Source organism: Bombyx mandarina, chromosome 11 (genome assembly GCF_030267445.1).
Source record: "Bombyx mandarina strain Sakado chromosome 11, ASM3026744v2".
Lineage (NCBI taxonomy): Eukaryota > Metazoa > Arthropoda > Insecta > Lepidoptera > Bombycidae > Bombyx > Bombyx mandarina.
The window spans coordinates 4,003,017-4,030,871 of NC_143218.1; the positions used below are offsets into that span (position 1 = coordinate 4,003,017).

At 43.8% G+C, this 27,855-nt stretch overlaps 2 protein-coding genes across 3 annotated transcripts; one reads left to right on the forward strand and one right to left on the reverse strand.

The window, feature by feature from the left end:
• The first annotated feature begins 695 nt into the window (after positions 1-695).
• Ccs (copper chaperone for superoxide dismutase) lies at positions 696-8,071 on the forward strand. Of its 2 annotated transcripts, XM_028176151.2 has the most exons (8): positions 696-714; positions 751-876; positions 2,608-2,700; positions 3,568-3,679; positions 4,761-4,933; positions 5,728-5,883; positions 6,563-6,663; positions 7,716-8,071. In XM_028176151.2, exons 2-8 carry the CDS (start codon positions 862-864, stop codon positions 7,978-7,980), a joined length of 915 nt encoding a protein of 304 aa, XP_028031952.2. In that variant the 5' UTR covers positions 696-714; positions 751-861; the 3' UTR covers positions 7,981-8,071. The 2 variants fall into 2 exon arrangements, with proteins under 2 accessions (XP_028031952.2, XP_089586882.1); XM_089730756.1 differs by lacking the exon at positions 5,728-5,883.
• On the reverse strand, positions 8,048-27,094 carry LOC114244461 (lysosomal alpha-mannosidase). Its single transcript, XM_028176300.2, has 16 exons — positions 27,009-27,094; positions 26,711-26,769; positions 24,773-24,899; positions 23,839-24,044; positions 23,072-23,205; positions 22,305-22,441; positions 21,469-21,561; positions 20,718-20,847; positions 19,920-19,995; positions 18,792-18,912; positions 16,053-16,143; positions 14,997-15,087; positions 14,174-14,297; positions 11,135-11,654; positions 10,466-10,955; positions 8,048-10,094 (listed from the first exon to the last, which is right to left on the reverse strand). Exons 1-16 carry the CDS (start codon positions 27,092-27,094, stop codon positions 9,292-9,294), a joined length of 3,288 nt encoding a protein of 1,095 aa, XP_028032101.2. The 3' UTR covers positions 8,048-9,291.
• Positions 27,095-27,855: the final 761 nt, after the last annotated feature.

Here is a 27,855-nt window from a genome sequence, read left to right on the forward strand (position 1 = left end):
GACGAGCTTACAGCCCACCTGGTGTTAACTGGTTACTGGATCCCATAGACATCTGCAACATAAATGCGCCACCCACCTTGAGATTAAGTTCTAAGGTCTCAGTATAGTTACTTCAGACATAAACGTATTACTGCTACACGGCAGGAATAGGTGGAGTGGTGGTACCTACCCACGCGGACTCACAAGAGGTCCTACCACCAATAATGTAGTAGTGTCAGCAAATTCTCTCAGGTTGAGCCAGTCAGCCTACTTATCCGTCGTAACAGGTAGGTAAAAAATTAATTGGTTGTCTGTAAAGTCGGTTTACGGACGATAGTTTAACGTGATAACGTCATTAGCGGAACCGGCGGCCTGGTTTAATGTCCCCATATTTATGCTCTTTGACAGCTGCCTAACAGTTAATAATAAAATGAAGCAACAAAACCGCTGGACGTGACTTCTCGGTTTCTTCCGAAAAATCCCTTGAACTCTCAACAAATGCTCACCATTTTGCTGTACTGACTTTACTTCGTCCTATCTCATTTCGTTATATTTCATTTCAATTGGTTAGAGGCTCAAATAAATTTACTTTACTTCGTTATGTTCGTATCATTTTTCATAGAACTGAATAAAAGATTAGGCAGTATGGTGTGATGCTTTCGTCTTTCCTCTTTGAGAAATAGCGCTACTCAGCTGATCACCGCCGAGTCATTTGTCAACCGAGGAAAACAATTGGTTTTGAACATAGAACCTATACTTCAGTGGTTTTCAGTTTTGAATAGTTTTGAATTCTAGAAAATATTTCCGATTTTTTTATGTTTTTATTTTATATGCTTACAAACCTAAGTGTACCCGAAGATATATTTAATATTGCAAACAACGATGGTGACTACTAAGGTTTGTGATTTATATCGTATAAGTCCACTATAATCTATCGAAATGTGATATGACAATAAAATTCTTAATATAATTGTTTAAATAATAGCTTTTGGACAATCCTAAATCAATATAAATATTATTTTCTTCTTTCTCCCTTGCTGGTATCCCACACTTTACCCTAATATCATGCTGCATAGGGATTTTTTGATTTTGTTATTTGTTTGTTTTGATCACGACTGCCCGCTGATGTCGACCCTTCTGGAGCTATATCTCCATGTCAAACAGTTTTTTTTTGAGGGGACAGGGCTCTGGAGGTGAGGGCCTATTTTAAAACACTGACATGGTTAATATATATTACAAAACACTGCACTATTACACATTTACAATATTTTATGTTCATATAACCCTAGGATGTACACTGTCCACATCTAAATGGGAAGCACATTGTCATGACTGAAGAGAAGACAATCATCTGTTTGAAATATTTAAATAAACATTTCAATATTCGAAAAGTGTATTTGACAAGTGTTGCCTGCCATTACTTACACATTCAAACTCCAACACTTCAGTATCATATCTAGAAATTTTATATCTAGATATTTAGATTTATTTAAATATATATTTTTAGTACATAGCGTGTCCCACCCTTCAAACAAAAAAACATAACTGCTACACAGCAATAATATAGAGGGTGGTGATACCTACTCATATGGGCTCACAACACACCTTACCACTTTTTATGTAATTTTTTTATAGAAACAATACTTATATAGTTTCATAATGTACTAGTGTAGATAACAGATAGTAGCTCTGATTAAAAGCTGGCTAAATTTAGTTTAAGTTACGAAATAAACAAAAGAAAACCATAAGAAAACAATAGTAGGACCACCATGATGGAGTTGGAGGCAACATCTAACAGGCGGTCCACCACGTAGTGGACCAATGTTCATGGAAATACTTTCACACTTGTGGTCACTATCCTCAGTTTTTTTTTTACTTATTTATTTATTCTATACTGTAAGCTGTCGTAAGACATTCAACCGTAGTTTTGAGAAAAACAATTTCGGCGATGCATACACCATGTCCATTGACATGTCCATATGTATTAATTTACAGTAGATCTAGTAGATCTTGAGGCACTTTTCTTTTGAGTGTTCTTGTAGTAATTTGTTTGTCCATTAAAAACTTAGCAAGATTATTCGGATGGGCTTCCAATCTTATACAATAGGCTTTAGCTCGATGGATTACTTCATCTTTGACTTTTCTTATGGCAAGATCATAGTGGATTCTTTCATTTGTAACATCCACATCCTCAGTAATGAGGAAATGATGATAAAGAAGAACCGTGACTCCTTTTTTTGCTACTTTAGCTAGCTTACGGAGCACTTCATGGTGAGTGGTTGCACTGTCACACTTGGAGGCTAGCCGTGCCAGGGGTACAGACAATTTGTTGAAGAAGGCCGGGTCAGGAAACACTCTGGAGGGAAGTTCATTACAAAGCTAGATGATCCGTGGAAAAAGAATATCTTGAATCACACTGTGGATGAATGCAGTAGTTCTAGATAGTATAGCTCAATTCTGCTCCGATTGTGGGTAGTCTGATGACAGAATCATCTCAAACAATCTTTGAAATTTTATGATTATATCAGAACGTTTCAGAACACCCCTTTCCTCTGATCTGGAGTGTCATAATATTAATATAACACCGTAAAGGCTGTGAAGGCTGAAGTCGATACTTTCATTTAACAGCTAGAGGTCCTGGTGAACTTCGATTCGTCTGTTGATGACCAGTTCCTCGAGAAGACTATTAAGACATTGAAAACTCACGATGGAATCAAGGAGGTATGTGAAAACTTGGCAGCACCATAGGAGTGTTACTAACTGTTATGTCGTGATGAGGTTTCCTCTGCCGTCACGGCCCGAACCTCCCGCGGCACTCCCTTCTTCTGCAGCTAGTGACTGTGTGACTTTGATTAGTATCTCTGAATCCCCTCCTTACGTATTTCTCGTTACATTATTCCCTAATTTTGTATTATTTTAGTATCATTTTATTTTTATTGCTTAGATCACCGGAGCCCGTGGACATCAATAGTATAAACGCCACCTTGAGACCCTAGTTCTTAGGTCTCAGGTTTTACAGTATAAAGGCTGCCCCGCCCCACCCTTCGAACTGGAACGCATTACTGCTTCACGGCAGAAATATGCACGGTTGGGGTTCACGGGTCGACAAGAAGACCGGCCACAAATAAATAAGCAATACATCATGCTTGTGATAGTGCTGGTGTTAAGTGGTTACTGGATTCCATAGACATCTACAACGTAAATGCCACCATCCATCTTAAGATATGAGTTCTAAGGTCTCAGTATAATTACAACGGTTGCTCCACCCTTCAAACCGAAACGCATTACTGCTTCACGGCAGAAATAGGCAGGGCGGTGGTCCTACCCGTGCGGACTCACAAGAGATCCTACCACCAGTAATTACGCAAATTATAATTTTGTGGGTTTAATTTTGTTACACGTTATGTTATTCCTTCACCGTGAAAGTCAATCGTGAACATTTGTTGAGTACATATTTCATTAGAAAAATTGGTACCCGCCTGAGATTCGAACACCGGTGAATGCACCGGGCGTCTTATCCTCCAGACCACGAGTGCTGCTCCAATGTCTACTGAATCCCGAAGGATGAAGCGCATATTTGATTTCCAGGTGGTTTTCAAGGACGGTGCGTTTGTCGTGGAGACGGTGCTCCCAAGCGCGAACGTTCTGGACGTGGTCGGCTCCGTGACGGGGAGACCAGCCGTGATCCAAGGTTTTGGGGGTAAAGACTACTCTACTCACGTTATAGAGTGGTATAAGCGGACCCGACAGACGTTGTTCTGCACAAATCCTGTCCTGCATTCAAGTCGTGCAGCCGTTTAGTTGGAGGATAAATAACCTAGGTACCCACTGCAGCGTCGTCTGACGGGCTTGTTTGTGAATCTAAACCATCCAGGGTGCCACGGAATACAAAACATTCAAATCAGTCCAGCCGTTTAGGAGGAGCTCAGTGACATACACACGTACAGTAGAATCTATACTAATATAATAAAGCTGAAGAGTTTGTTTGTTTGAACGCGCTAATCTCAGGAACTACTGGTCCGATTTGAAAAATTCTTTCAGTGTTAGATAGCCCATTTATTGATATAGGCTATGTAACATCACGCTAAGACCAATGCAAGCGATAAAGAATGTTTCGAAATATATGGTGGTATATACTATATAGTGGTATATACTATACTGGTGGTAGGACCTCTTGTGAGTCCGCACGGGTAGGTACCAACACCCCGCCTATTTCTGCCGTGAAGCAGTAATGCGTTTCGGTTTGAAGGGCGGGGCAGCCGTTGTAACTATACTGAGACCTTAGAACTTATATCTCAAGGTGTGTGGCGCATTTACGTTGTAGATGTCTATGGGCTCCAGTAGACACTTAACACCAGGTGGGCTGTGAGCTCGTCCACACATCCCTAGCAAGGGCTGTGCTTCGCAGAATCTACCACCGGATCGGAAACGTGACCCACTGAGAAGATCCGGTGAGAAACTCAGTGGGCTGTTTCTGTGAGTTACGACCTACCTAAGAAGAAACGGATGGATTGCGTGAAAGACGATATATGTAAGAGGGGAGTGAGCGAAGAAATGGTATATGATAGAGGAGTATGGAATGAGAAAACATGTTGCGCCGACCCCGGGTGACTGGGAGAATGATGATGATCTCTTATAAATCCGTGAAGATTCAATCTCTTCGTCCTGATCTCCCTATGTATGGGGTCGGTAAGCGTGTCCTCCCTTTCTCTCTAGTCTTTTTAGGACGCCACCTCTCGTATAGTCTTAAATCAGATTTAAGGAATGTAGTTATTAAATAGAAACGCAATCGGCCGTCGCTATGATCTCGGACCAGTCGTGCTGCAGTAAGATCCTGGGCGTGGTCAGGCTGCAGCAGACGGCCGAGGGCCCGCTGGTGGCTGACGGCAGCATCGACGGACTAAGCCCCGGGAGGCACGGGCTCCACGTATACGAGTCCGGGGATTTAAGTCAGGTACAGTCTCAGGCAGTTCTTTGTTTTGTTTTTATATTAGAGTCCCATTATTCGGATCGTTTGGAACCTCTGGGTCTGCGGAGGGACTTCGGTTCCCTTTGTATTTTGTACCGTATGTTCCACGGGGAGTGCTCTGAGGAATTGTTCGAGATGATACTTCATCTCGTTTTTACCATCGCACCGCCCGCCACCGGAGTAGAGTTCATCCATACTACCTGGAGCCACTGCGGTCATCCACAGTGCGTTTCCAGAGGTATTTTTTGCCACGTACCATCCGGCTATGGAATGAGCTTCCTTCCACGGTGTTTCCCGAGCGCTATGATATGTTCTTCTTCAAACGAGGCTTGTGGAGAGTATTAAGCGATAGGCAGCGGCTTGACTCTGCCCCTGGCATTGCTGAAGTCCATGGACGACGGTAACCACTCAACATCAGGTGGACCTTGCGCTCATATGCCTACAGGGGCCATAAAAAAAATTATCTAAAGACAAGTCAAGTCGGCAGTTGACGGTTGTTTACACGAGTGTACCAGGCTCACCACAAACCGGGAGAAGTGGAGATTGATCGTGAGGCACCTCCATGCGACATACATGTTTCTAATTGTTTTGGAGGTTGGATGAGCTCATCACCTGGTGTTCAATGGACACCAGAGTCCATAGACATCAACAAACGCATTACTGATTCACGGCAGAAACATGCGGGCTGGTGGAACCGGCGCGGGTTCACCAGCGACCATACCGCCAGTGTACAATAATTCGATTTTTTTAATTAGCATATATTGTATTATTTTCGCCAGGGCTGCAATTCCATAGGGGGGCATTATAATCTGTCGGGGGGACCGCACGGGGGGCCCGGCGACCCCCCGGATCGAAGGCACGCTGGTGACCTCGGAAACATTACAGCTGACGCAAACGGCAGAGCCGCATTCAGGATTGTTGATGATGTCCTAAAAGTGAGCGCATTTTATTTGGATCGCTGTGTGTCGCGATGTGTGGTGGTGGGGCAGTTATTGTACTGTAAATAACATATTTCAAGGAGGGTGGCTGCATTTACGTTGTAGATGTAAATGGCTCCGGTAAACCCTTAACACCGGGTGGGCTGTGAGCAAGTCCATGCACCTACGCAATAAAAAAAAATTGAATCTGAATGTTTGTTTTCTCAAATGAATTAAAATTAAAAGAATGACAGTCAATTTACGACACTATTAGAATATTTTTTTTCGGGCCATGGACCAAACCTCCTACGAGATCGCCGGGCATGGGGGCGCGCGGGGTATGTGGGACTTGACGATCTGCTGATTTTGGGAGCAAACTGCGGACCCAAGGATGCTTTAGGGCCCTACCGCATCAAACGACTCCCCTGCACTCTTACACCCGATGTCCGATCTCTGTCCGGGGTCAGAACCCGATTAGAGTAGGGGGGTTCCCGCGGTCAACACTACACCACCAGACTCGCAGCCAAATTTACCTGACACCTTACTTAGAGGTTCACTGTCTCTGGTTAAATATATTTAGTTTTTGTGGTTCGCGTGTGTGTTTGATAAAGTTAAGTGTAAAGTTAAGTGTGACACCAGATAAAGTTAAGTCAGGGTAGTTCGAGATGTAAAACTAATGGGAGTACCCCCGCTTCAGGTGTGGGACGTGATCGGTAGGTCTGTGGGCGTGACCGAGCGGGGGGACGACTGCGGCCGCGGAGACGGCACCTCCAGGGTCGACGGGAACTCGGGATCGATGTGAGTTGAGCGTCTTTAACCCGATCCCCCGTTGGATAGCCACCGAAAAGCTCACCTTTACCTACATTCAGTTCTTTTAACACGCGCTTACATGAAGTTTTAAAGTCGTCGTGGCCTGAAGGATAAGACGTCCGGTGCATTCGTGTTGAGCGACGCACCGGTGTTCGAATCCCGCAGGCGGGTACCAATTTTTCTAATGAAATATGTACATTGACTTCCACGGTGAAGGAATAACATCGTGTAATAAAAATCAAACCCGCAAAATTATAATTTGCGTAATTACTGGTGGTAGGAAGTCTTGTGAGTCCGCACGGGTAGGTACCACCGCCCTGCCTATTTCTGTCGTGAAGCAGTAATGTGTGTTGGTTTGAAGGGTGGGGCAGTTGTACTGTTAAAACGGAGACCTTAAAACTCATTTTTCTTGAAACATGAATTTTGTTCGTCATTTCCATTGTAAATGTCTATGGGCTCCAGTAACCACGTAACACCAGGTGGGCCGTGAGCTCGTCCACACATATAAGCAGCAATAAAAAAAAACGTTTCTCTCGCTATGTTATTATTAGGAACTAGTCAGGGCTTAAAAGAAGATGCCCAATACATTCGTATGTAGCGATGCAAAGGTGTTCGAATCCCGCAGGCTGGTACCAATTTTTCCAATGAAATACAATTTCACTGGTGGTAGGACCTCTTGGGAGTCCGCACGGGTAGGTACCACCACCCCGCCTATTTCCGCCGTGAAGCAGTAATGCGTTTCGGTTCGAAGGGTGGGGTAGCCGTTGTAACTATACTGAGATCTTAGAACTTATATCTCGAGGTGGGTGGCGCATTTACGTTGTAGATGTCTATGGGCTCAAGTAACCACTTAACACCAGGTGGCCTGTGAGCTCGTCCATCCATCTAAGCAATAAAAAAACGTACTTCAAATATTCTCGAACGAATTCCACGTTGTAGAATATAAAAATGATATTAATTGGCGCAATCACCGGTCTTCGGTAACCGCTTGCCTTGGGCTGTTAGCTTGTACACTCGTAAAATGTTTCGTTTCCAAACAGATTAGCGTGTGGCATCATAGCCAGGTCGGCGGGAATCTTTCAGAATCCGAAGCGGATATGCGCCTGCGACGGGGTAGTGGTGTGGGATGAACGAGATAAACCGCTAGCGGGTAGCGGGAGGAGAGGTCAGGGGGACCACGCCCCCAGCGAGGGGGGCTGCTGTGACAAGGCGGGCAAAACCACGAAAGGAAGTAATAACAAAGGGGGGCGATGTGGGGCAGGGGATGGTGGGAGTGGCAACGGTAAAACTTGCTGTAAAGTGTAGGGGCACGTGTGGGGGAAATTTTTGGGTTATTTAAAGGATTGTGGTTATTAAAGGTTTGGAAATAAAGTTTTTTTTTTGTTTCAAATAAAATGTTTTATTTTTGATCGTGACAATGGTATTAACAAAAATAATTATTAATTACGTCCTGCCAAGTAATTACGGTGCTAAGGTGTCTTGAGAGCCCGCACGAGTGGGCACCACCGCCCTGTCTGTTTTCACCACGAAGCAGTAATGATTTCCGACTTGAAGGGTGGGGCGGCCGTCTTTACAATTAATCCTTAGGTCTTGAACTTCAAGAACGTCTAGGTCTGGTTAAACTATAAGCTACTAGCTAACATTAATCGCGTCACACCTTCCAAGTGTCAATCTCTCAGCAATTCGTCTCTGGAACGAGCTTTCTTCTCTTTCTCCACCTTATCCCACTAGGTGACGTCGGCACAGCTAATTTTTCTCTTCCATTCTCTTCCATCAGCCGTCATCTCAACCCTCACTCGTCTCTCTCTCATATCGTCATTCACACACCATTCATTTCTTCTTCGGTTGACCTCTTCCCCCTCTACCTTGCGCTACCATTTCCACACATCTCCTAGTCACATGCATCTTCTCTCTACGCATCACATGTCCACACCACGCTAACCGTCCGCTCTTTAATTTGTTGATTAAAGTAGCCCACTTTCACACTTCCTCTGATATCGCACGCTCTTTGGAAAGATCATTAGCTTTCGCAATTCAATTAAACTGGTCATTTAATAACTGCAAGGAATTAATATTTTTTTCTGATCAACTCTTTAACTGGTATATAGATACTGGTTATTTACTGTTGATAGGATCTCTTGTGAGTCCGCAAGCGTAGGTACCACCGCCCCGTCTATTTCTGCCGTGAAGCAGTAATGCGTTTCGGTTTGAAGGGTGGGGCAGCCGTTGTAACTATACTGAGACCTTAGAACATATCTCTTGGTGGATGGCGTATTTACGTTGTAGATTTCTATGGGATCTGATAACCACTCAACATCAGGTGGGCTGTTAGCTCGTCAACTCGGCTAAGCGATAAAAAAAAACTTGTGACAATTTTTGTCTTGGATCTTCTTATTAAGGCGCTGGAATATTTAATAGTCTGGGAGAGATGAATCCGAATCATACTAAGAGCAAATTTATTTCTAAGAGGCTTAGAAGACTAAACTGTTCATTAAGAAACAAAATAAGACAAAAGTTAGGCAATCCCAGAGCTTTAGCGATAGAAATCGATATAATTACTTCAGTGCGCCGCGTAGGGCACCGGTGACCTACACGCCAGACGAAGGGTTAATGCATTCACAACACATTACCCAGTTTAAGGTCGACGTAATCGAACCAGACCACGAAGGTTCTGATTTGCTGCGGCCGCAACGTCAGGCCTTTCTCCAGACTACCCTCGCTAAGCATTCTCGGCTCATCAGCATATACAGTACTGGTGTTCGAACGGCCGTAGTATTCGTTGAAACTCCTCAAGAATTCGGTTTTCTTGTTCCACCTCAACGGAGACCAGTCCTTGAGCCACACGTTACCTCCAAGCGCGCATTCCGCTATGCTTCTAATCTTCAAATTGACGAAAACGTCTCTCAAATAGACCCTTTTGATTCCGCTTCGGATTGCGTCGGATTTTTCCAGATAATTCTCCAGTCTTATCAGAACGGTGGCTTCGTTCCACTGCTCAATCGACAGCAAATGTACGCCTAAAGGCAGTTTTTTCTTTAACGCACTAAATTCATTGGTCTCCCCCAGCCACTTCGATTTTAGGTATGGCCCGTAGCCACCGTACTCAGAAACTAGGACCTTCGGCTCCAAGCTGATCTCCTTCGCCAATCTCTTCTCGTAAATCATGTTTGGTTTGTGATTCATCTTCGTCGCGTATAATATATGCTTCCCTCTGACAATCAGGCCCCTGTCATATTCAGTTTCGTTCAGATTCATCTCCGTTCCAGTTTCGTCAGTCAGGATCCGTCTTATGATCATAAGGTCCAGTTCTCCATCCGTCAGCGACGACCCCCCTTGGGCTCTGTCGTTGAAGATCGAGAATCTAAGGTTCTTTTGCTCGTCCTCTATGTATATTTTCGACGTTACCGGGTAGAGGTTGCCTGGAAAGATAAAACAAGGGTTGTATGGTATTGGGATGGCTTGTCCGTGAGGGTAGGTGGGTCTAAGTGGGGGGTGGGTGGTAGTGTGAGGATCTTCGAGCTTTTCTATTAATACAATAAATATATTACTGGTTTCTACTAGTTTACCGTGAATCTGCACGGGTAGGTAACACCACCCCGCCTTTTGTGCCGTGAAGCAGTAATGCGTTTCGGTTTGAAGGGTGGAGCAGCCGTTGTAACTATACTGAGACCTTAGAACTCATAACTCAAGGTGGGGGTGGCATTTACGTTGTAGATGTCTATAGGCTCCGGACTTAACACCAAGTCTGCTGTGAGCTTGTCCGTACATCTAAGCAATAAAAAAACAATACCGGGTATCGCGTCCATATTGACCGGCTCGTACGTGGCCCTTAGATTCCTGAGCCTCTTCAAGGTCTGCCGGCCATTTGCGTCTGTGTAAAACGCGCCGTCGTTACCCAAATCCGTCGTGTACCTCAAGAACACATCCTTGCCCCACCCGTCTTCCACCGGCACTGGCCCCACGACCCAATCCACCTCAATATAAGGCAAGTCTGTGTACAATCTCGCCACGAACGAGACGTAATCTGAATAAGCGCAGTGTATCTCTTCTACTACACGAGTTTTGTAGACAATTGTCTCGATGAAATCCAAGATCGGTATGGGATTTGAATCGACCGGCCGGAAGAGGTAGACGCCCGGATTCTTTTTGTCCGCCCGGCCAGTATCCGTCGGTTTGTCGGACGCGTAGTAGTAAAACTGGACGTCCAAAGCTAGAGACACGTTGTTCGACAGAGTCAGGTTTGTTATTTTTCGCGTGGAGTCCACATTGATACGGATGTACTGGAAAATAAGGAGTGTTTAGTTAATTTGGTATTTAATTGGTTAATTTGAGGTCGTTCGGGACATAGGGTGTTTAGTTAATTTAGTATTTAATTAGTTAATTTGGGGTCGTGCGTGGGTGCTCAAGGTCGCCCACCCATTTAAGCAATAAAAAAATGGCTTTAAAGATAAAAACTTACCTTATTAGAAATAAACATATCCTTCGAAACGACATATCCATTATTATCCATATCGGATCTCCTCGGATCAGTGCTGGTATCAGAATCCTTCTCGACTGCAGAGGGCTCTTGATCAGATTCTGGAACTGCGTCTGACGATGGCTGTGCCGTGGTCTCTGCGCTCAGATTACCCTGTTTCACTTCGTCAGTGTCGTCTATGGTCGTAATTGTATTCTCTGTTGTATCATTTATAGTTTCAGGACCGGTGGTCGATTCATATGATTTATTTCTAGGTCTCGGAGTTATAACGTATCCGTCTGTATAATTTTTATGGCGTCCGAAATCCCCGTAAACAATTCTGTTTGCAGTTCTAACTGTGCTAGTAACGTCGTCGTAATAATAATCTTCGTCATTGATCAGATTCTCGTCCGCCATTTTGGGGTTGACTTGTCTGATTAAATACTTTTTGTTTTTGTTTTTGATTTTTTTTATGATCGTCGATCTGACGTCTCTCGTCCGCGACATCTCGATGTAGTAAGATCTGTGAGATATCAAACGATTTTAGTGCTGACTTAATTTTTATATACAACTAGGGATCCGCCCTCGCTTCGCTTCGGAAACATTAAATTTTACTATTGATAGTTGAGTCCCGCGATATTACCCGCGATTATTGTCGTACCGCGGGTGACGCCGCGGGGCGAAGCTAGTCTAAAAAAAGTAGCCTAAGTTACTCCTTATATCTTCAGCTACCTATTAGTGAAAGTCGCATCAAAATCGGCCCAGCCGTTCTAGAGATTAGCCGGAACAAACAAACAGACAGTTAGACAAAAATTGTAAAAAATGTTATTTTGGTGTATGTACCGTATATATAAGTATATTCATATGCATGCAGTAAAAAGCGGTTATTTCAATATTACAAACAGACACTCCAATTTTATTTATATGTATAGATAAAAGCTTGGGTTTTCACTATTCGCAATCAAGCAATAAATTTTTGAAGTCGTCGTGGCCTAAAGGATAAGACGTCCGGTGCATTCTTATGTAGCGATGCAACGGTGTTCGAATCCCGCAGGCGGGTACCAATTTTTGTAATGAAATACGTACTTAACAATTGTTCACGATTGACTTCCACGGTGAAGGAATAACATCGTGTAATAAAAATCAAACCCGCAAAATTATAATTTGCGTAATTACTGGTGGTAGGACCTCTTGTGAGTCCGCACGGGTGGGTACCACCACCCTGCTTATTTCTGCCGTGAAGCAGTAATGCGTTTCGACTTAAAAGGCAAGTCAGTCCTTTAGAACTGAGCCGTGAAACTCGTTTCTCAAGGTGAACGGCGATATTTACGCTGTTGATGCCCATGGGCTTCTGTGGCCGCCTATCAACAGTACGGCTATGAGCTCGTCGAACCATTTAATGAATAAAAAAATAACGGCGTTGCTGACGTCTATGGACGACAGTAATCACTCGCCATCAGGTAGGTTTTTTTTTTCCTACCTAAACTGATAGCCTTAAGAGGCCATTTTAGCGTAACCTTAACAAGTAGGTGAGCTCACGGGGCTCATCGTCAGGTTTGAGCCCTTTGAGCTCACCTACTAGTTAAGATTACGCTGATATGGTCTCTCTAGACTCCAGACCATCAGCGTAGGTATGAAAAAAAAAAAAACACACACACACACACTATGGTCTCTCTAGACCATTAGCTTAGGTATGAAAAAAAAAAAGTGTGTGTGTCCGCTCCGACGCACGACTGGAGTTTACTGGATATAAAAAATTAAACGAAACAATACGAGAAATAGTTCTATATTACGACAACACGATACACTACAGATTATTAACAAATTAACGAGACACAAAACAAACGACTAACAAATATATGAAAATACAATAATGAGAGAAACGCGCGATCAGTACGAGGCTTTGTGGCGGACTGCCGGCGCATGTACTAGCATGTCACACGAAATGCGCATAACGCATTTCGTGTGACATGCTAGTACGATTTTGGTCCCCATAATTTTCATACCCCGGGCCTATATATGTAAATCGATTCTAAAGGAGTAAACTCCAAAAAGTGTGTGTGTCCGCTCCGACGCACGACTGGAGTTTACTGGATATAAAAAATTAAACGAAACAATACGAGAAATAGTTCTATATTACGACAACACGATACACTACAGATTATTAACAAATTAACGAGACACAAAACAAACGACTAACAAATATATGAAAATACAATAATGAGAGAAACGCGCGATCAGTACGAGGCTTTGTGGCGGACTGCCGGCGCAGCAGCCCGGCGCGCATTTCGTGTGACATGCGCATAACGCATTTCGTGTGACATGCTAGTACGATTTTGGTCCCCATAATTTTCATACCCCGGGCCTATATATGTAAATCGATTCTAAAGGAGTAAACTCCAAAAAAAACACACACACACACAATAACTTAATAATAATATCTGTCAAATGAGACTTCGTAATTGTAATAGAGTGTAACACAGTTGTTACAATAACAGTTTATTCTAGGTAAATCGATTTTGATGTGTGTTTTTTGATGGGAGGGTAAACCGCTTCGTTACGTGACGCGTTACGGCGCCATTCTGTCTGGCGTCTCTTTCTCTCACGCAGACAGTAGCGGTAGTGAGAACGTATGTTACTCTAACTATTCATATATATTTTCAATTTATGTTACAATTTTCCTTACATTAACATAATATTAATACACATTAAATTTAAGTAATAACTTAAGCTTTGTTGCTAGTTAAACAATTTCAATATTAAATAGTCAATTTAGATTAGTTTTCGATATATATCCATTTTCTATATTAATGTATTGTCAATAGTAAACCATAACATACCTGCTATATTTTTATATTTTACAGAATTTCTCTAAAGTAAACGGTTGTCTGGAAGAGATCGCTTTTGGCGATAAGAAATTGTGTTTTGGTGTGCAATAAAGTGTATTCTCTCTCTCTCTCTCTCTCTCTCTCTCGTTATCACTTCTATCGCGCGTTCTGAGACGAACACTTTTTTTTCATTTTTAAATAAGTATTTTCGCACCTGAATCCCAATGGTGGGACGTTCTCAGCCACGAAGACCAGCTCGTGGTCGGCTGTGGCGGCTCGCTCCGGGATGGCCAAGATGGCGCCCGGGATCCTCACGATAGAAGAGTTAATCTTCTCAACTGTAAGCATTGGGCATAAAGAATGTGTTCTCTTCTTAATGTAGCCTGAAGTTTATGACTCGTTTTTATTTAGCTTCGCATGTGTGCTACTGAATCTTCGAAGGCCCCTTCCACCGTCTCCAAGTCGTCCGTTCTAACGTAAGATCTAACGTAACTATACTGAGATCTTAAAACCCATATCTCAAGGTGGTTGACGGCATTTACGTTGTAGATGTCTATGGGCTCCAGTGACCAGGTGGGCTGTGAGCTCCACCAAACTAACCAAAAAAAAGAGTAGATGACGTTAGTGTCGCCAATCTAAGAAGTCTCGATGGCTCAGTCAGGGGAGAATCGGTAGCTGCGGCTGAGGGCGCGCCCCTACCAAGAACCCTATGGTCGCTACACGCAAACACCCACCAGTAGATCAGAATGGCAATATCTATATTAATATATAAATCTAATATCCATACTAATATCTATACTAATATATAAACCATGCATTCTATTGACTTGAAACTTGGTATCCATGTAGAAAATACATGTACTTAATGGATAGGCTAATATTTATATAAGTGTTGGACCCCCTACACCAGTTGCGGGGGCGTTAATGATGAGAATCTTTGGGGGGGGGGGGTGAGAAATAATAATGTTAATATTAAATGCCCAGCGAAGCAGGCGGGTACAGCTAGTAATTTATAAGGGTCTACTCCTGATACTGACGTTTTGGTCCGTACACTTGGTACACGTGGTTCCCGACGGGGAGTCGCGCGGGAACGGACACCGGCCACGCCAGCGGATTGTATATCACGATCTAGAAGCAAGAGAAGTTTCGCCTGTTGAAACTGTTTAAGTCGTCGTGGCCTAAAGGATAAGACTGAGTACTGGTAGTAGAACGTCTTGGACTTTAATTCAAATCGTTGAAGAAGTTTCTTTTGTCATGATAGTTTTTACAAATATTAAACTTTAAATAAATCTCCTGTGAAGTCGTAAATATGTCGCATATTACACAATAAATAAAGCATTATCATGCTAACACTAAGCTTTGCTTAATGCGAATTTTGTAACGTTTTCGATCGCGTAAAAGTTAACTCAAACTATCCAACTTCAAGTTGGAACAGCGGCAAGCGGCCCCTAGCGGCAAACTAAAGGACTAAAGTTTCAACTTCATACAAAAAAAAAAAACTCGCATCAAACACAGAGATAAGGAATATTCTCTCACCATTCCTTTAAAGCATACGTGTTGTGTACTAAGATTACGAATTATTGAGACTGATACGGGTAACTTTATTTATTTCCTACCTGTTCTAGTAGTCTCGAGAGGTTATTCTAGATTCACCGAGCTGGTAGTTGAGCTCACGGGGCTCAAACCTGAGGACGTTGCTAACACTGGCCCTAGCAAGAGCCGAGCTTCGCAGAATCTACCACCGGATCGGAAACGCGACCCACTGAGAAGATCCGGCGAAAAACTCAGTGGACTGTGTCTGTGGGTTAATTTACTCGCCGAGCCCAGCGTCGTAAGCGACGGGTTCGACGAGAACGATGACCAGTACGGGTAGCGTTATCCGAATACCTCACTGGCAAACGTTTTTCTCTATAAGAGTCCTGCCATCTTCTTAACTCGAACTTCTGTTAGTCCGATCTGTTCCCAAGAAGGTCCCGACTAATTTGTGGGTACTCTACCATAATGACTTCTCGCTGACTAGACTATGGTAGTGACGCTGCGTGATGTTGAAGCGTGAACGTAGCTTTAGGATCTATCAGTGAATTTATACTCACGAAAAACTGCGGTGACTCCGTGTTGGCGCAGCTCGACTCGTTGAAAGAGCACCGGTAGTAAATGTTCGATTGTGAGCTCCTACGCAATTTGCTGGAAAGAAATCAATCAGGTTTAGTTAATAGTAATAACGCGCAGACATCCGGCTCTAAATTAGGATTCTCTGTGTTATTAGTACCAGAGATTGACCATCGGACTTTTTGGCGGGAACGCGAGGAGTGAAGTTGTGTGATTTGTTTTATTTTGTCTATTTAGTATTTCTTCGGGTTTAAATGTGTAATAACGGTGGTTTATTAACTGTTTAATATCTGTGAAAGTGCATAAATGTGGGAAAATGAAACAAAGCCGCTGGACGTAACTTCTCGGGATCCTCCAAAAAGTCCACTGAACAAATCTTAGTAAATGACCATCATTTTACTGAGATTATATTTCATCCCATTTCATTTCATTTAATTTCATCCCAGTTGATTAATTTCTCAAATTAATCATCTTCATTTCATTTCACTCCATAATATCGTTTTTTTATAAAAATATGAATATAAATTAAAATAAGATATGACTTAAAGGTCTTTAGTTACCAGGTCATAAAATCCCTTTAAAAAAAAAGACTGACCATCTTTTAATTATTATTTTTTTGCTTAGATGGGCGGACGAGCACACAACCCACCTGGTGTTAAGCGGTTACTGAAGCCCATAGACATCTACAACGTAAATGCGCCACCCATCTTAAGATATGAGTTCTAAGGTCTCAGTATAGTTACAACGGCTGCCCCGCCCTTCAAACCGAAACGCATTACTGCTTCACGGCAGAAATAGATAGGGTGGTGGTACCTACCCGCGCGTACTCACAAGAGATCCTACCACCAGTAAAATATATATGTAGATAATAAATAACCAGATGAAGAGCAAACAAATCTGTTAATCACAATGTTTGCCTGATGCGGGAATCGAACCCGCGATCCACAGCGCATCAGTCTGGACTTCTAACTACTGCACCGCCGAGGCAATCAGGCTTGTTAAGCTCGGCTCTTGTTTTAAAAAATGACGGCGTAAACGTGTGACGTCATTTGTGGCCAATTAGGTGGACGTGGCCGCGGGTTGGCCGAAGATAAGCCAATAGCTATACGGCCACCACTAAATGTCGACCTTCCCATCATAGAAGACCGCTAACGACTTTCGCAATTGACTTTTAGCCTGGCACGTGCATTGCGATAGCTAAGCTCGCGTTAGAACCAAGAAAGTCTCATCCAAGGGCATTCTCATCGATGAACAATTCGGATTCCGTACAAATCACTCATGCGTTCAACAGGTGCACCGCCTCACGGAGCACATTCTTGTGGGGCTTAATCGACCAAAACCGTTATACACGGGAGCTCTCTTCTTCGACGTCGCAAAAGCGTTCGACAAAGTCTGGCACAATGGTTTGATTTTCAAACTATTCAACATGGGCGTGCCGGATAGTCTCGTGCTCATCATACGGGACTTCTTGTCGAACCGCTCTTTTCGATATCGAGTCGAGGGAACCCGCTCCTCCCCACGACCTCTCACAGCTGGAGTCCTGCAAGGCTCTGTCCTCTCACCCCTCCTATTTAGCTTATTCGTCAACGATATTCCCCGGTCGCCGCCGACCCATTTAGCTTTATTCGCCGACGACACGACTGTTTACTATTCTAGTAGAAATAAGTCCCTAATCGCGAAGAAGCTTCAGAGCGCAGCCCTAGCCCTAGGACAGTGGTTCCGAAAATGGCGCATAGACATCAACCCAGCGAAAAGTACTGCGGTGCTATTTCAGAGGGGAAGTTCCACACGGATTTCCTCCCGGATTAGGAGGAGGAATCTCACACCCCCGATTACTCTCTTTAGACAACCCATACCCTGGGCCAGGAAGGTCAAGTACCTGGGCGTTACCCTGGATGCATCGATGACATTCCGCCCGCATATAAAATCAGTCCGTGACCGTGCCGCGTTTATTCTCGGTAGACTCTACCCCATGATCTGTAAGCGGAGTAAAATGTCCCTTCCGAACAAGGTGACACTTTACAAAACTTGCATAAGGCCCGTCATGACTTACGCGAGTGTGGTGTTCGCTCACGCGGCCCGCACACACATAGACACCCTCCAATCCCTACAATCCCGCTTTTGCAGGTTAGCTGTCGGGGCTCCGTGGTTCGTGAGGAACGTTGACCTACACGACGACCTGGGCCTCGAATCAATTCGGAAATACATGAAGTCAGCGTCGGAACGATACTTCGATAAGGCTATGCGTCATGATAATCGCCTTATCATTGCCGCCGCTGACTACTCCCCGAATCCTGATCATGCAGGAGCCAGTCACCGTCGACACCCTAGACACGTCCTTACGGATCCATCAGATCCAATAACCTTTGCATTAGATGCCTTCAGCTCTAATACTAGGGGCAGGCTTAGGGACCCCGGTAACCGTACTCGTCGAACTCGACAAAGAGGTCGACGTGCAACCTAACCCATGCATCAGCCCGCTGAGTTTCTCGCCGGATCTTCTCAGCGAGTCGCGATTCCGATCCGGTAGTAGATTCATTCGCGAAACAATTGCTCTTGAGTTGTTAGGTCTCCTTCGGAGGCGCTCGGGCAGTTGTTAGAAAATCCCACCCCTCTTGGCTGAGCCTTTGCTCGCCCACCTGTCCTGGTGAAACTGGAAAGGCCTTCGGGCCACCAGTAAAGTTTCAATCATAAAAAAAAAAAAAAAAACCAAGAAAGCTCACTTGAACGCCTGCTTCAGGAGTAACGTGGACCTCTGCACGGCGGAATACATTCTGTCCGTGTAATATTCCTTTACGTAGTCGTGCATGGCTCCCGTGATGATGTTGTGGTCTTGAAAGGCTCCTGTAATGACAATAATGTCGTCTAGCTACACAATGACCTAATGTTCCTAACAGTAAGTCCTGATCAGTCCTAACATATCACAGGGATCGAATTTTATGGGTGTACGGAGGAATTTTGATACTTCCTTTGTAGGCTGACGTGCGGCCCGCCTAGTAGTTACTGGTTTTCAATGCTCATGGATGGCAGCAATGCCAAGGGCACATCTATACCCTTCACGACTCTACGCATCGGCGTTTCTAGAACATATCCCTAGCGCTCAGGGAATGCCGTGACAGCTCATCCCAGAACCGAATGGTACGTGGCAAAAGTGATCTCTGGTAAACGATGTCGAATAGTGTGAGTGAACTCTGGTCCCATGGCAGGAGGTGGAGGTGGCATGGAGGTAAAACGGGGGGCTTCGGCAGAGCCCCTTTATAGTGCTGAAGGTTAGGAATGCGTGCCTTCACAGCAGAAATAGGCATTGAATCGATTATCATGTGCGGTCCCCTGACAGTAACCTCTGCTATATTACAGAGTAGTTTGCCGCAAGTTTTTTTATTTTTTTATTACTTAGACGGGTGGATGAGCTCAAAGCCCACCTGGTGTTAAGTGGTTACGGGTGCCTTTATACATCTACAACGTAAATGCGCCACCCACCTTGAAATATAAGTTCTAAGATCTCAAGTATAGTTACAACGGCTGCCCCACCCTTCAAACCGAAACGTATTACTTCTTCACCGCAGAAACAGGCAGGGTGTTGGTACCTACCCGTGCGGACTCACAAGAGGTCTTACCAACAGTAAAAAAGATTTTAGACAATTAGATCTTATACCAAAATTGGTATAGACTGTGAAACGCAAGAGACCGAAAAGAATGGAGTGCAAATGAAGAGACCAACATTGGGTAAACTTGCTCAAATTATATTCGTGCGTAAATGTGTCCATTTAAATAATTATTGAAATAAAGTCTATTTTTTTATTATTCCCCGAATGTCTGACGTCATATGTAATGTGTTTACTAAACATTACCCATGACCCACTGAAACTCTTCAAAGAGCTGGTCGTTGTTCCACAGTCTGGCGAGGACCTGAAGCTGCTTGGCCATCTGTAAGTAGAATGGAGTTAGTATCTACAGGCTTCAGTTGCAATGGCACAGCCTGATCCCACCTACTGGTTACAAGAGCTCATCCACCTGGAGATATGAAGTCCAAGGACAATGGTGGTACCTAACCGGGAGAACAAGATGTCATACCACCAGTAATTACGCATATTACAAATTTTCAGGCTTTTGATTTTTATTACACGACGTTATTCTTCCACCGTGGAAGTAAATAGTGAACATTTGTTAAGTACGTATTATATTATAAGTACGTATATATTACTGGTGGTAGGACCTCTTGTGAGTCCGTGCGGGTGAATACCACCACCCTATTTCTATTTCACCTGCCTATTTCTGCCGTGAAGCAGTAATGCGTTTCGGTTTGAAGGGTGGGGCAGCCGTTGTAACTATACTTGAGATTTTAGAACTTATATCTCAAGGTGGGTGGCGCATTTACGTCGTAGATGTCTATGGGCTCCAGTAACCACTTAACACCAGGTGGGATGTGAGCTCGTCCACCCACTAAGCAATAAAAAAAAAGTTTTACAAAAATTTGGCCGAAAATGTCGTATAGTCGATACAAACGCACCAAGCGTCTTACCCTTTAGGCCATGACGACGCATTTACGCAATTTGAATTGACTCATCAGTTGCAGTAAGCCTAAATAAAATGTACGGTATGTGCATAAAAAACTCAGTCAGCACGTGTAAGTCAAATTTAGTATACACCTGCAAGTACACGTGCCCCTCTCTCGCCATGTACTTTATGGTGGGTCGCGACGTGTACAGACCCGTGGCGTGAGAGAATTTATCGTAAGCCATAGGGAAGAAGTCATCCTGCTTCGTGTCCAAAGTCGGGCTGCAAGACAAGAAATAATAGCTACAGTGTAGTCCGTCTTTGATCGCGAGCATAGATCGGTTTAAATATTAATACACATATATGTGCGTATGTAGGTAATAAACCTCAGACGTTCGCCAAAGGAATGTTTTGCTAGGGAATCGAACCCACGGTCCTCAGCCAAACAGTCAAAGCCGAAAACTACTGCGCCCCCAAATCGGTCAATTATACGATATTCATAAAGCTAGTAAGTTACCTGCTTATAATTAGACCAAGACAAAACGTCTAAGTGTCATTCGTCTTCTATTTCAAACGATAATCATTGTTCTTAGCAATTTACGTTTCTCCCAAAAATTTTCTAAATAAAAGATATAACAATATAACATAAAACTGAATCTAGATCATGCGGTTCCAATGGCTACGGAACTTCGCTTAGCTATCACCCTAGTAAAGCACTAAAACTTTCAACACAGCTCAAAGAGGTACCTCGGACGTGAGCTTCTAAATCCCAATGGTAACTTACGACACCCCCCCCCTTCGGGGTCCCTACAAATCGGAGCGGGGAACTGCTGCCCCCACTGAGCTGTAAGCCCTTGTGAGCCCTTGTGAGCTACCGACAAAGCTGTATAAACACTTCATTACTTGGAGTCATAGACCGCTTTCAGGTAGCACGCCGGCGTTGAATAATACAGATTGATATTGGCTCCGGTCTCATAACTCTTTTTGTTCACTTCGCTGTAAAGAAAACTCCATTTTAAAGGTACATCAGGCAGGACGTGAGACAAATGGAGGAGTGGAAGCTCTGACTCTAGGAGTGAGTAAGCACGTTTTGTGATACAAAAAATTAGACGATACCTCATTTTAGCGGTTCACAGTAACAATGAAATAAACATTATTTGTTTAACGCGATTTAAGAAAAAAGCGTAATGTAATGCGTTCTCAATCAACATGGGGTCGGTGACCTTGTATGAATCTTTAATATACATTACGTGTTCGCAAAAATATTTATGCATTTAATACGAAACGTGTTTATTATGTTTTATATTACCGGGGCTTGTGGATACGTCGGAGACTCAGTGACATTATATGACAGTTTCACTCTTCGACCCTGAAGGCCCGACTGCTTTCAACAGAAATAGGCAAAACAATCACCTACAGAAATAGGCCAGACAGTGATCTACAGAAATAGGCCAGACAACGACCTGCGGAAATGGGCCAAACAGTGACCTGCGGAAATAGGTCAGACAGTGACCTACTGAAATAGGCCATACAGTGACCTGCGGAAATAGGCCAGAAAGTGAGCTGCGGAAATAGGCCAGACAGTGACCTGCAGAAATAGGCCAGACAGTGACCTACTGAATTAGGCCAGACAGTGACCTACGGAAATAGGCCAGGCAGTGACCTACTGAAATAGAGAAATAGGTAAGACCGCACCTACCCGCGCAGGTAGACCATGACGAAACCTCCCAAATACTTACTTGATCAATTTATCCACGTTGGCGAACCATATAGAGGCGTCATAGTAGCCGAACCTCTGACCCATCATCACCATCACATTCCTGGTGGAGTAGTAGGGAGCTTGGCGATGGAGGATCGACTTTATGAACAGGTCGACCTGCGAATAAATCAACACTACATCACGGAAACTGAAGAACGCGGCACACAAATCTGTGACGTGTAAGCTTCCGATGGTTTTAGGGGAGACTGAGAGAGAATCTAGAGATAATTCTCTATCTCTATCTCGGAACACGACTTTTGAGACAGAATTTAACCGGTGACGCTACCGTAAAATATATAGAGGTCTCTGTCTAACATATCGAGGAGTGAAAGGCTATTTCGTTTAAGCGACATTTCGCTTATCACGCGACATTTATCTTTGCAATTAAAGGTCCGTTTGATTTGGTATCAGCATCAACAGTTAATCCATTTTTTTACGAGTAAATAAAATGGGACGCGTGAAAGAAGTGAATTTCGGTGTGTAGTATTGTGGTTTTCTTCATTTCTAATCCTTAAATCAAATTTCTCTTGTAATAGGGAATGCTGTGTATAAGAGAAACGACCTAGCTCGCTTTCTCCCTCTCCGCGGTCAAGCGGTTCGCGAGACGCTCTGTCTATTCTCTCACTCTCGCTCGTTCTAAATTGTATCTTTTCTCTCTAGCCGTAACGAATCTGTCGCGAATTAAATTTTACTCACAATGCGCCTATAGAAGTTCCACTTCAAGAAAATATTAGTCAAGCAACGAACCCGCTCGTCGATGTTCCTGAAGACCGAGTCCGAAGTGATGAGGAGGGGGTCGTCGCAGTAGCTCCCGAAGCAGAACCCTGGTGGAGACCAGTACCCGTCGAACAGCTTGTGGGTGTAGATATCAGTCTCCGCGCCTGGACATTATTCCTTTGAATTACCAGCGCCTCTGGTGGCAAACGTTCAACTCCATATAGTGGCAGATTAAAGGTCTAGAGCGCCCTAGGCAATCGCTTTATCGGCACCCCTGTCTTCTTCTCTTCTTGTCAGCCCATGGACGTCCACTGCTGGACATAGGCCTCGCCCCAGTCTCGCCACAAAGACCGGTCCTGCGCTGCCTGCATCCCCTGTACCGGCCATAAATGGCCATCATAATACTATAAATTTTAACTAGTTGTTTTTGCAATCACGATAACGTTGTATCATCAAACACTAGACTTTAGTAGACCAGGACCCTTGTACTTACGCTAATGCGCGAGTGAAATACAAACAAACCCGCAATACTGCACAATACGAGTATATAGATGCTTGTGCAATATAATCTATTGTAGATTTAGATTATAGATCAGCATTTAGTTCTTAATCGTCGACATGTTATTTTCTTTATTTATTTAAAAATTCTGAGCTCACGCGCCCCTTGTAGTTACACGCCCCTAGGCACGTGCATAGTTTGCCTTACGGATAATCCGCCTTTGATTCCATACAAATTCGAGTTTAGTTTTACGCTATCGACAACGTTAAAAAACTCGCACTAAACGTATTGGCCTTACCTAAATCATCGCTTCCCCTCCACAAGAACTCCATGGATTTCCTCCTCATTCTGTCCAGCTCATCGTCGAAGCTGATCGGGTTTATGAAGAGCCCATCGAAGCCCATCTGGGCCAGCAGCGAGGCGATCTCGCGGGAGTGCCCATAGACATCTGCCTGCCAGGCCATCAGCGGACGCCCACACTCTAGGAACGTAGCGTTGAGTTTCCTGTAAGCGATTGCAGATGGCGCTTTAATAATTTATTTATACTAGTTCGACGCTCGAATAAGAGAGGGCGTTGTAGGTTTTTTCAACAATATTCTCTACTGGTTTGGCAATCTGTCTTTTAAAATGAGGGTAGTATTGGACTATGATCTTGAATATACCACTGGACCATACCATTTTACTGGAATGGATGTACCGCCATCTTTTTTTGCCGCATTTTTTTTTTGCTTTAATGAGTGGACGAGCTCAGGGCACACCTGGTGTTAAGTGTTTACCGGAGCCCATAGACCTTGAGACATCATCATTAGTTTCTCACCCTTCGAACTGAAATGCATTACTGCTTCACGACAGAAACAGGTGAAGTGGTGGTACCTACCCGCACGGGCTCACAAGACGTCCTACCACCTACCAAACAGTTGACTGTCGAATTTCAACGTCTAACTAGACGAGGACTTTTTTTATTGCTTTGGTTTTTGGACGGATCACAGCCCATCTGGTGTAAAATGGTTACAGGACCCCATAGACATCTAAAACGTAAATGCTACCACCCACCTTGAAGCATGAGTTCTAAGGTCTCAGTATAGTTACAACGACTGCCCCACCCTTCAAATCGAAACCCATTACTGCTTTACGGTAGAAATAGGCAGGGCGGTGGTACCTACCCGTGCGGATTCACAAGACGTCCTACCACCAGTAAAGCTTGGGACTGGTACGAATGAATCGATCGATACCTTAGCGAGTACGTGAACTGATCGATCACGGCGTGGTAGTTCGTGGTGGCCTCGTCCACCATCCCCCATGCCCCGCCCACGATGAAGAGTCTACCTTGACGTAGTAGCGTGTACACCATCCTGCGGACTACGGAGACATGTTGACCATGTTGTCATTAACAATTTACACTTCAAACGAGACTCGTGTAGAGTACTTAACGGTAAGCAGCGGCTTGGCTCCGCCCGTGGCATTGCTGAAGTCCATGGGCGACTGTAATCACAGACCTTCAGGTGGGCCGTATGCTCGTCTGTCTATAGGGGCAGCAAAAAAAATCATTCTAACACCCAAGTGTATTACAAACTGACCGCTTAGGCTGTGAGGTCTAGGATGAGAAGTCTCCGTGGTCCGTGACCAAGAGATTTGTGAAGCATTCGAAATTTCCAGAATAATATTAGAAAAATCCAAAATTGAACCATATCACACCGACCCTCCAATGCAACACAGTTCATCAATGCTACCTGGAGCCACTGCGTTCATCCACAGTGCCGTTCCAGAGATCTTTTTTGCCACGTAACATCCAATTTTGGAATGAGCTCCTCTCCACGGTGTTTCCCGAGCGCTATGACATGTCCTTCTTCAAACGAGGCTTGCGGAGAGTACTTAACGGTCAGCAGCGGCTTGGCTCTTGACACATCATTGTGAATTGTCACTTTTCTGGATATTTTAAGTCATTCGTTTCAGATATTATCGTTTGCTATTCGCATTATCTGATGCATTAATTGTGGGAACTTGTTTGGTCTTTACTTTTCTATCTTTGCCTGATCTGTTGTACAGTTAGTTTCTCGAATATATAAATCAATAAATGCGATCTTAGTTAAATATCTATATGCTAGTCAAAACAGCACATTTGGTCGAACTTCGTTTTGATCGTGATGCTGTAGCCAAAAGAAAAGACCAAACTGCCCAATATCACTAGCTGGGTGTAGCTGAAGATTGGTGCTTTTAGGTACCTCAAGCACCGGTCATCGCTCTCGTCGAACCTGTCGCTTCCGAGGAAGGGCTCAACGAGTAAATTAACCCTCAGACACAGCCCACTGAATTTCTCGCCGCATCTTTTCAATGGGTCGCGTTTCCGATCCGGTGATAGATACTGCGAAGCACGGCTCTTGCTAGGGTTCGTGTTAGCAACGTCATCAGGTTTGAGCCACGTGAGCTCACCTACTAGTTAAGGTGACGCTGAGATAGCGTCTCAAGACTATCAGCTTAGGTAGGAAAAAAAAGCAGAAGATTCCATAAAAATAGGTCCAGCCCTTTCGGAGTCTACAAAGAACACGCACGCTTCAACAATACATTGAGGGGTGAAAGGATATTTGGTTAAAGCGACATTTCGCTTAACACGCGACATTTATGTTTGTAATTAAAGGTCCGTTTCATTTGGTATCAGCATCAACAGTTCGATGTTTTTAATTTAACTTCAATTATGTTTACTCCATTCAAATAGCCAAGCAAGCGTTTTTTGTTTAAGATATTCATTCCAAATTTTGAACTTTAAATGGCTCTTCTGTAAATAGCATTTCGATATTTATCAGCAAACAGAAAAGGTTAAGTACCATCTTCTTGTTTGTTTGTCAAGCTATGTTTTATTTTAAATTTTTATCAGACTTCAGAAAAGAAGGAGGCTCTCAATTCGACCTATAGATACCTCATAGCCCATGTTTGCCTAATGCTGGAATCGAATCCACAACCCTCAGTGCACAAGTCAGAGCCAACCAGACCTGATGTCGGACTATTACTAGGTAGGACCTCTTGTGAGTCCGTACGGGTGGGTACCACCATCCTGCCTATTGCTGACGTGAAGCAGTGATGCATTTCGGTTCGAAATTTTAAACTTTAAATGGCTCTCCTGTAAAGTTGCGAAAATGGAAGGATCGAGCGCACACGTCCTCTGCTATTCTCACCCGTTGCATCTCTGTTCGCCCACCAGTGGAACAAGTAAGGAGTGTCAGAAAACGTGAACCTGTAAAAGCAAATCTTGATTACATTATGATAGATAAAATAAAATAAATCACACAACTTCACTCCTCGCATTCCCGCCAAAAGTCCTGTCACACATTTTGTGTGCTTTTACAACTACCTCCCAATATATTGGCAATAACAAACATGAGATCGAATCGTAAAAAAACTAATTTCGCCTTGCGACTCGATCCAATGCTCCAGTATAATAATATACTTTATGTGAGTAGATATAAGGCTTACTTCCTGTGCTCTTGAGCCCACAGTTCGCTGATCGTGTAGTCCAATATTCGCTTCATATTAATCAACGAAGGTTGTTGACCTTTCATGAACTCTGCAAATGTAAATAAGCAAATTTCTAAGTACCCTCTCGTACTGAAATATTAGATTCATACCTTTTTTATAGCTTAGATGGATGGACGAGCTCACCGCCCACCTGGTGTTAAGTGGTTACCGCAGTCCATAGACATCTATAACGTAAATGCCACCACCCACCTCAAGACATGACTTCTAAGGTCTCCGCAGCCGTTGTAACTATACTGAGACCTTAGAACTCATATCTCAAGGTGGGTGGCGGCATTTTTACCGTAATAGAAAACTAAAGTATGCTCACCACCAGTGTAGTGCTGTGGGAAGGTCCTGGTGTACCCCAGCTCTCCGTGTGTGTGGGGGACGATGTGGACGTTCAACATATCCGGGCGTGGTGCCGGGCAGCTCTGAGTACCACCAGGACCGGTCAATTCAGATTATATTTGGATTTGGATAAGAAATTTTCAATCAATCCATCGACTTAACTGGCAGTAGATATTAAAAAGCTACCCATTGCGCATTCTCTTGCTACATTATTCTCCAACCTTGTCTTATTCAACATTACATTAATGATTTTCGTTTATTACAAATTCCACAAACAACTTATCACAGGCATATTTCTATGATTTTTTGTCCTACGTATGCTGATAGCCTTGAGAGGCCATTTCAGCATAACCTTAACTAGTAGGTGAGCTCACGGGGCTCAAACCGGGTGTGTTGCTAACACTAACTCTAGCAGGAGCAGTGCTGCGCAGAATCTACTACCGGATCGGAAACGCTA

Coding starts and splice junctions, on each gene's coding strand:
- Ccs (XM_028176151.2), top strand. Junction 4,934..5,727: donor AGTCCGGGGATTTAAGTCAG/GTACAGTCTCAG, acceptor TATTTTCGCCAG/GGCTGCAATTCCATAGGGGG. Junction 6,664..7,715: donor GACGGGAACTCGGGATCGAT/GTGAGTTGAGCG, acceptor GTTTCCAAACAG/ATTAGCGTGTGGCATCATAG.
- LOC114244461 (XM_028176300.2), bottom strand. CDS start 27,094: ATGAAAGGTCAACAACCTTCGTTGATTAATATGAAGCGAATATTGGAC. Junction 14,298..14,996: donor CCAAGTGTACGGACCAAAAC/GTCAGTATCAGG, acceptor CAATGCTTACAG/TTGAGAAGATTAACTCTTCT. Junction 11,655..14,173: donor GTCCCACCATTGGGATTCAG/GTGCGAAAATAC, acceptor GATATCTCACAG/ATCTTACTACATCGAGATGT.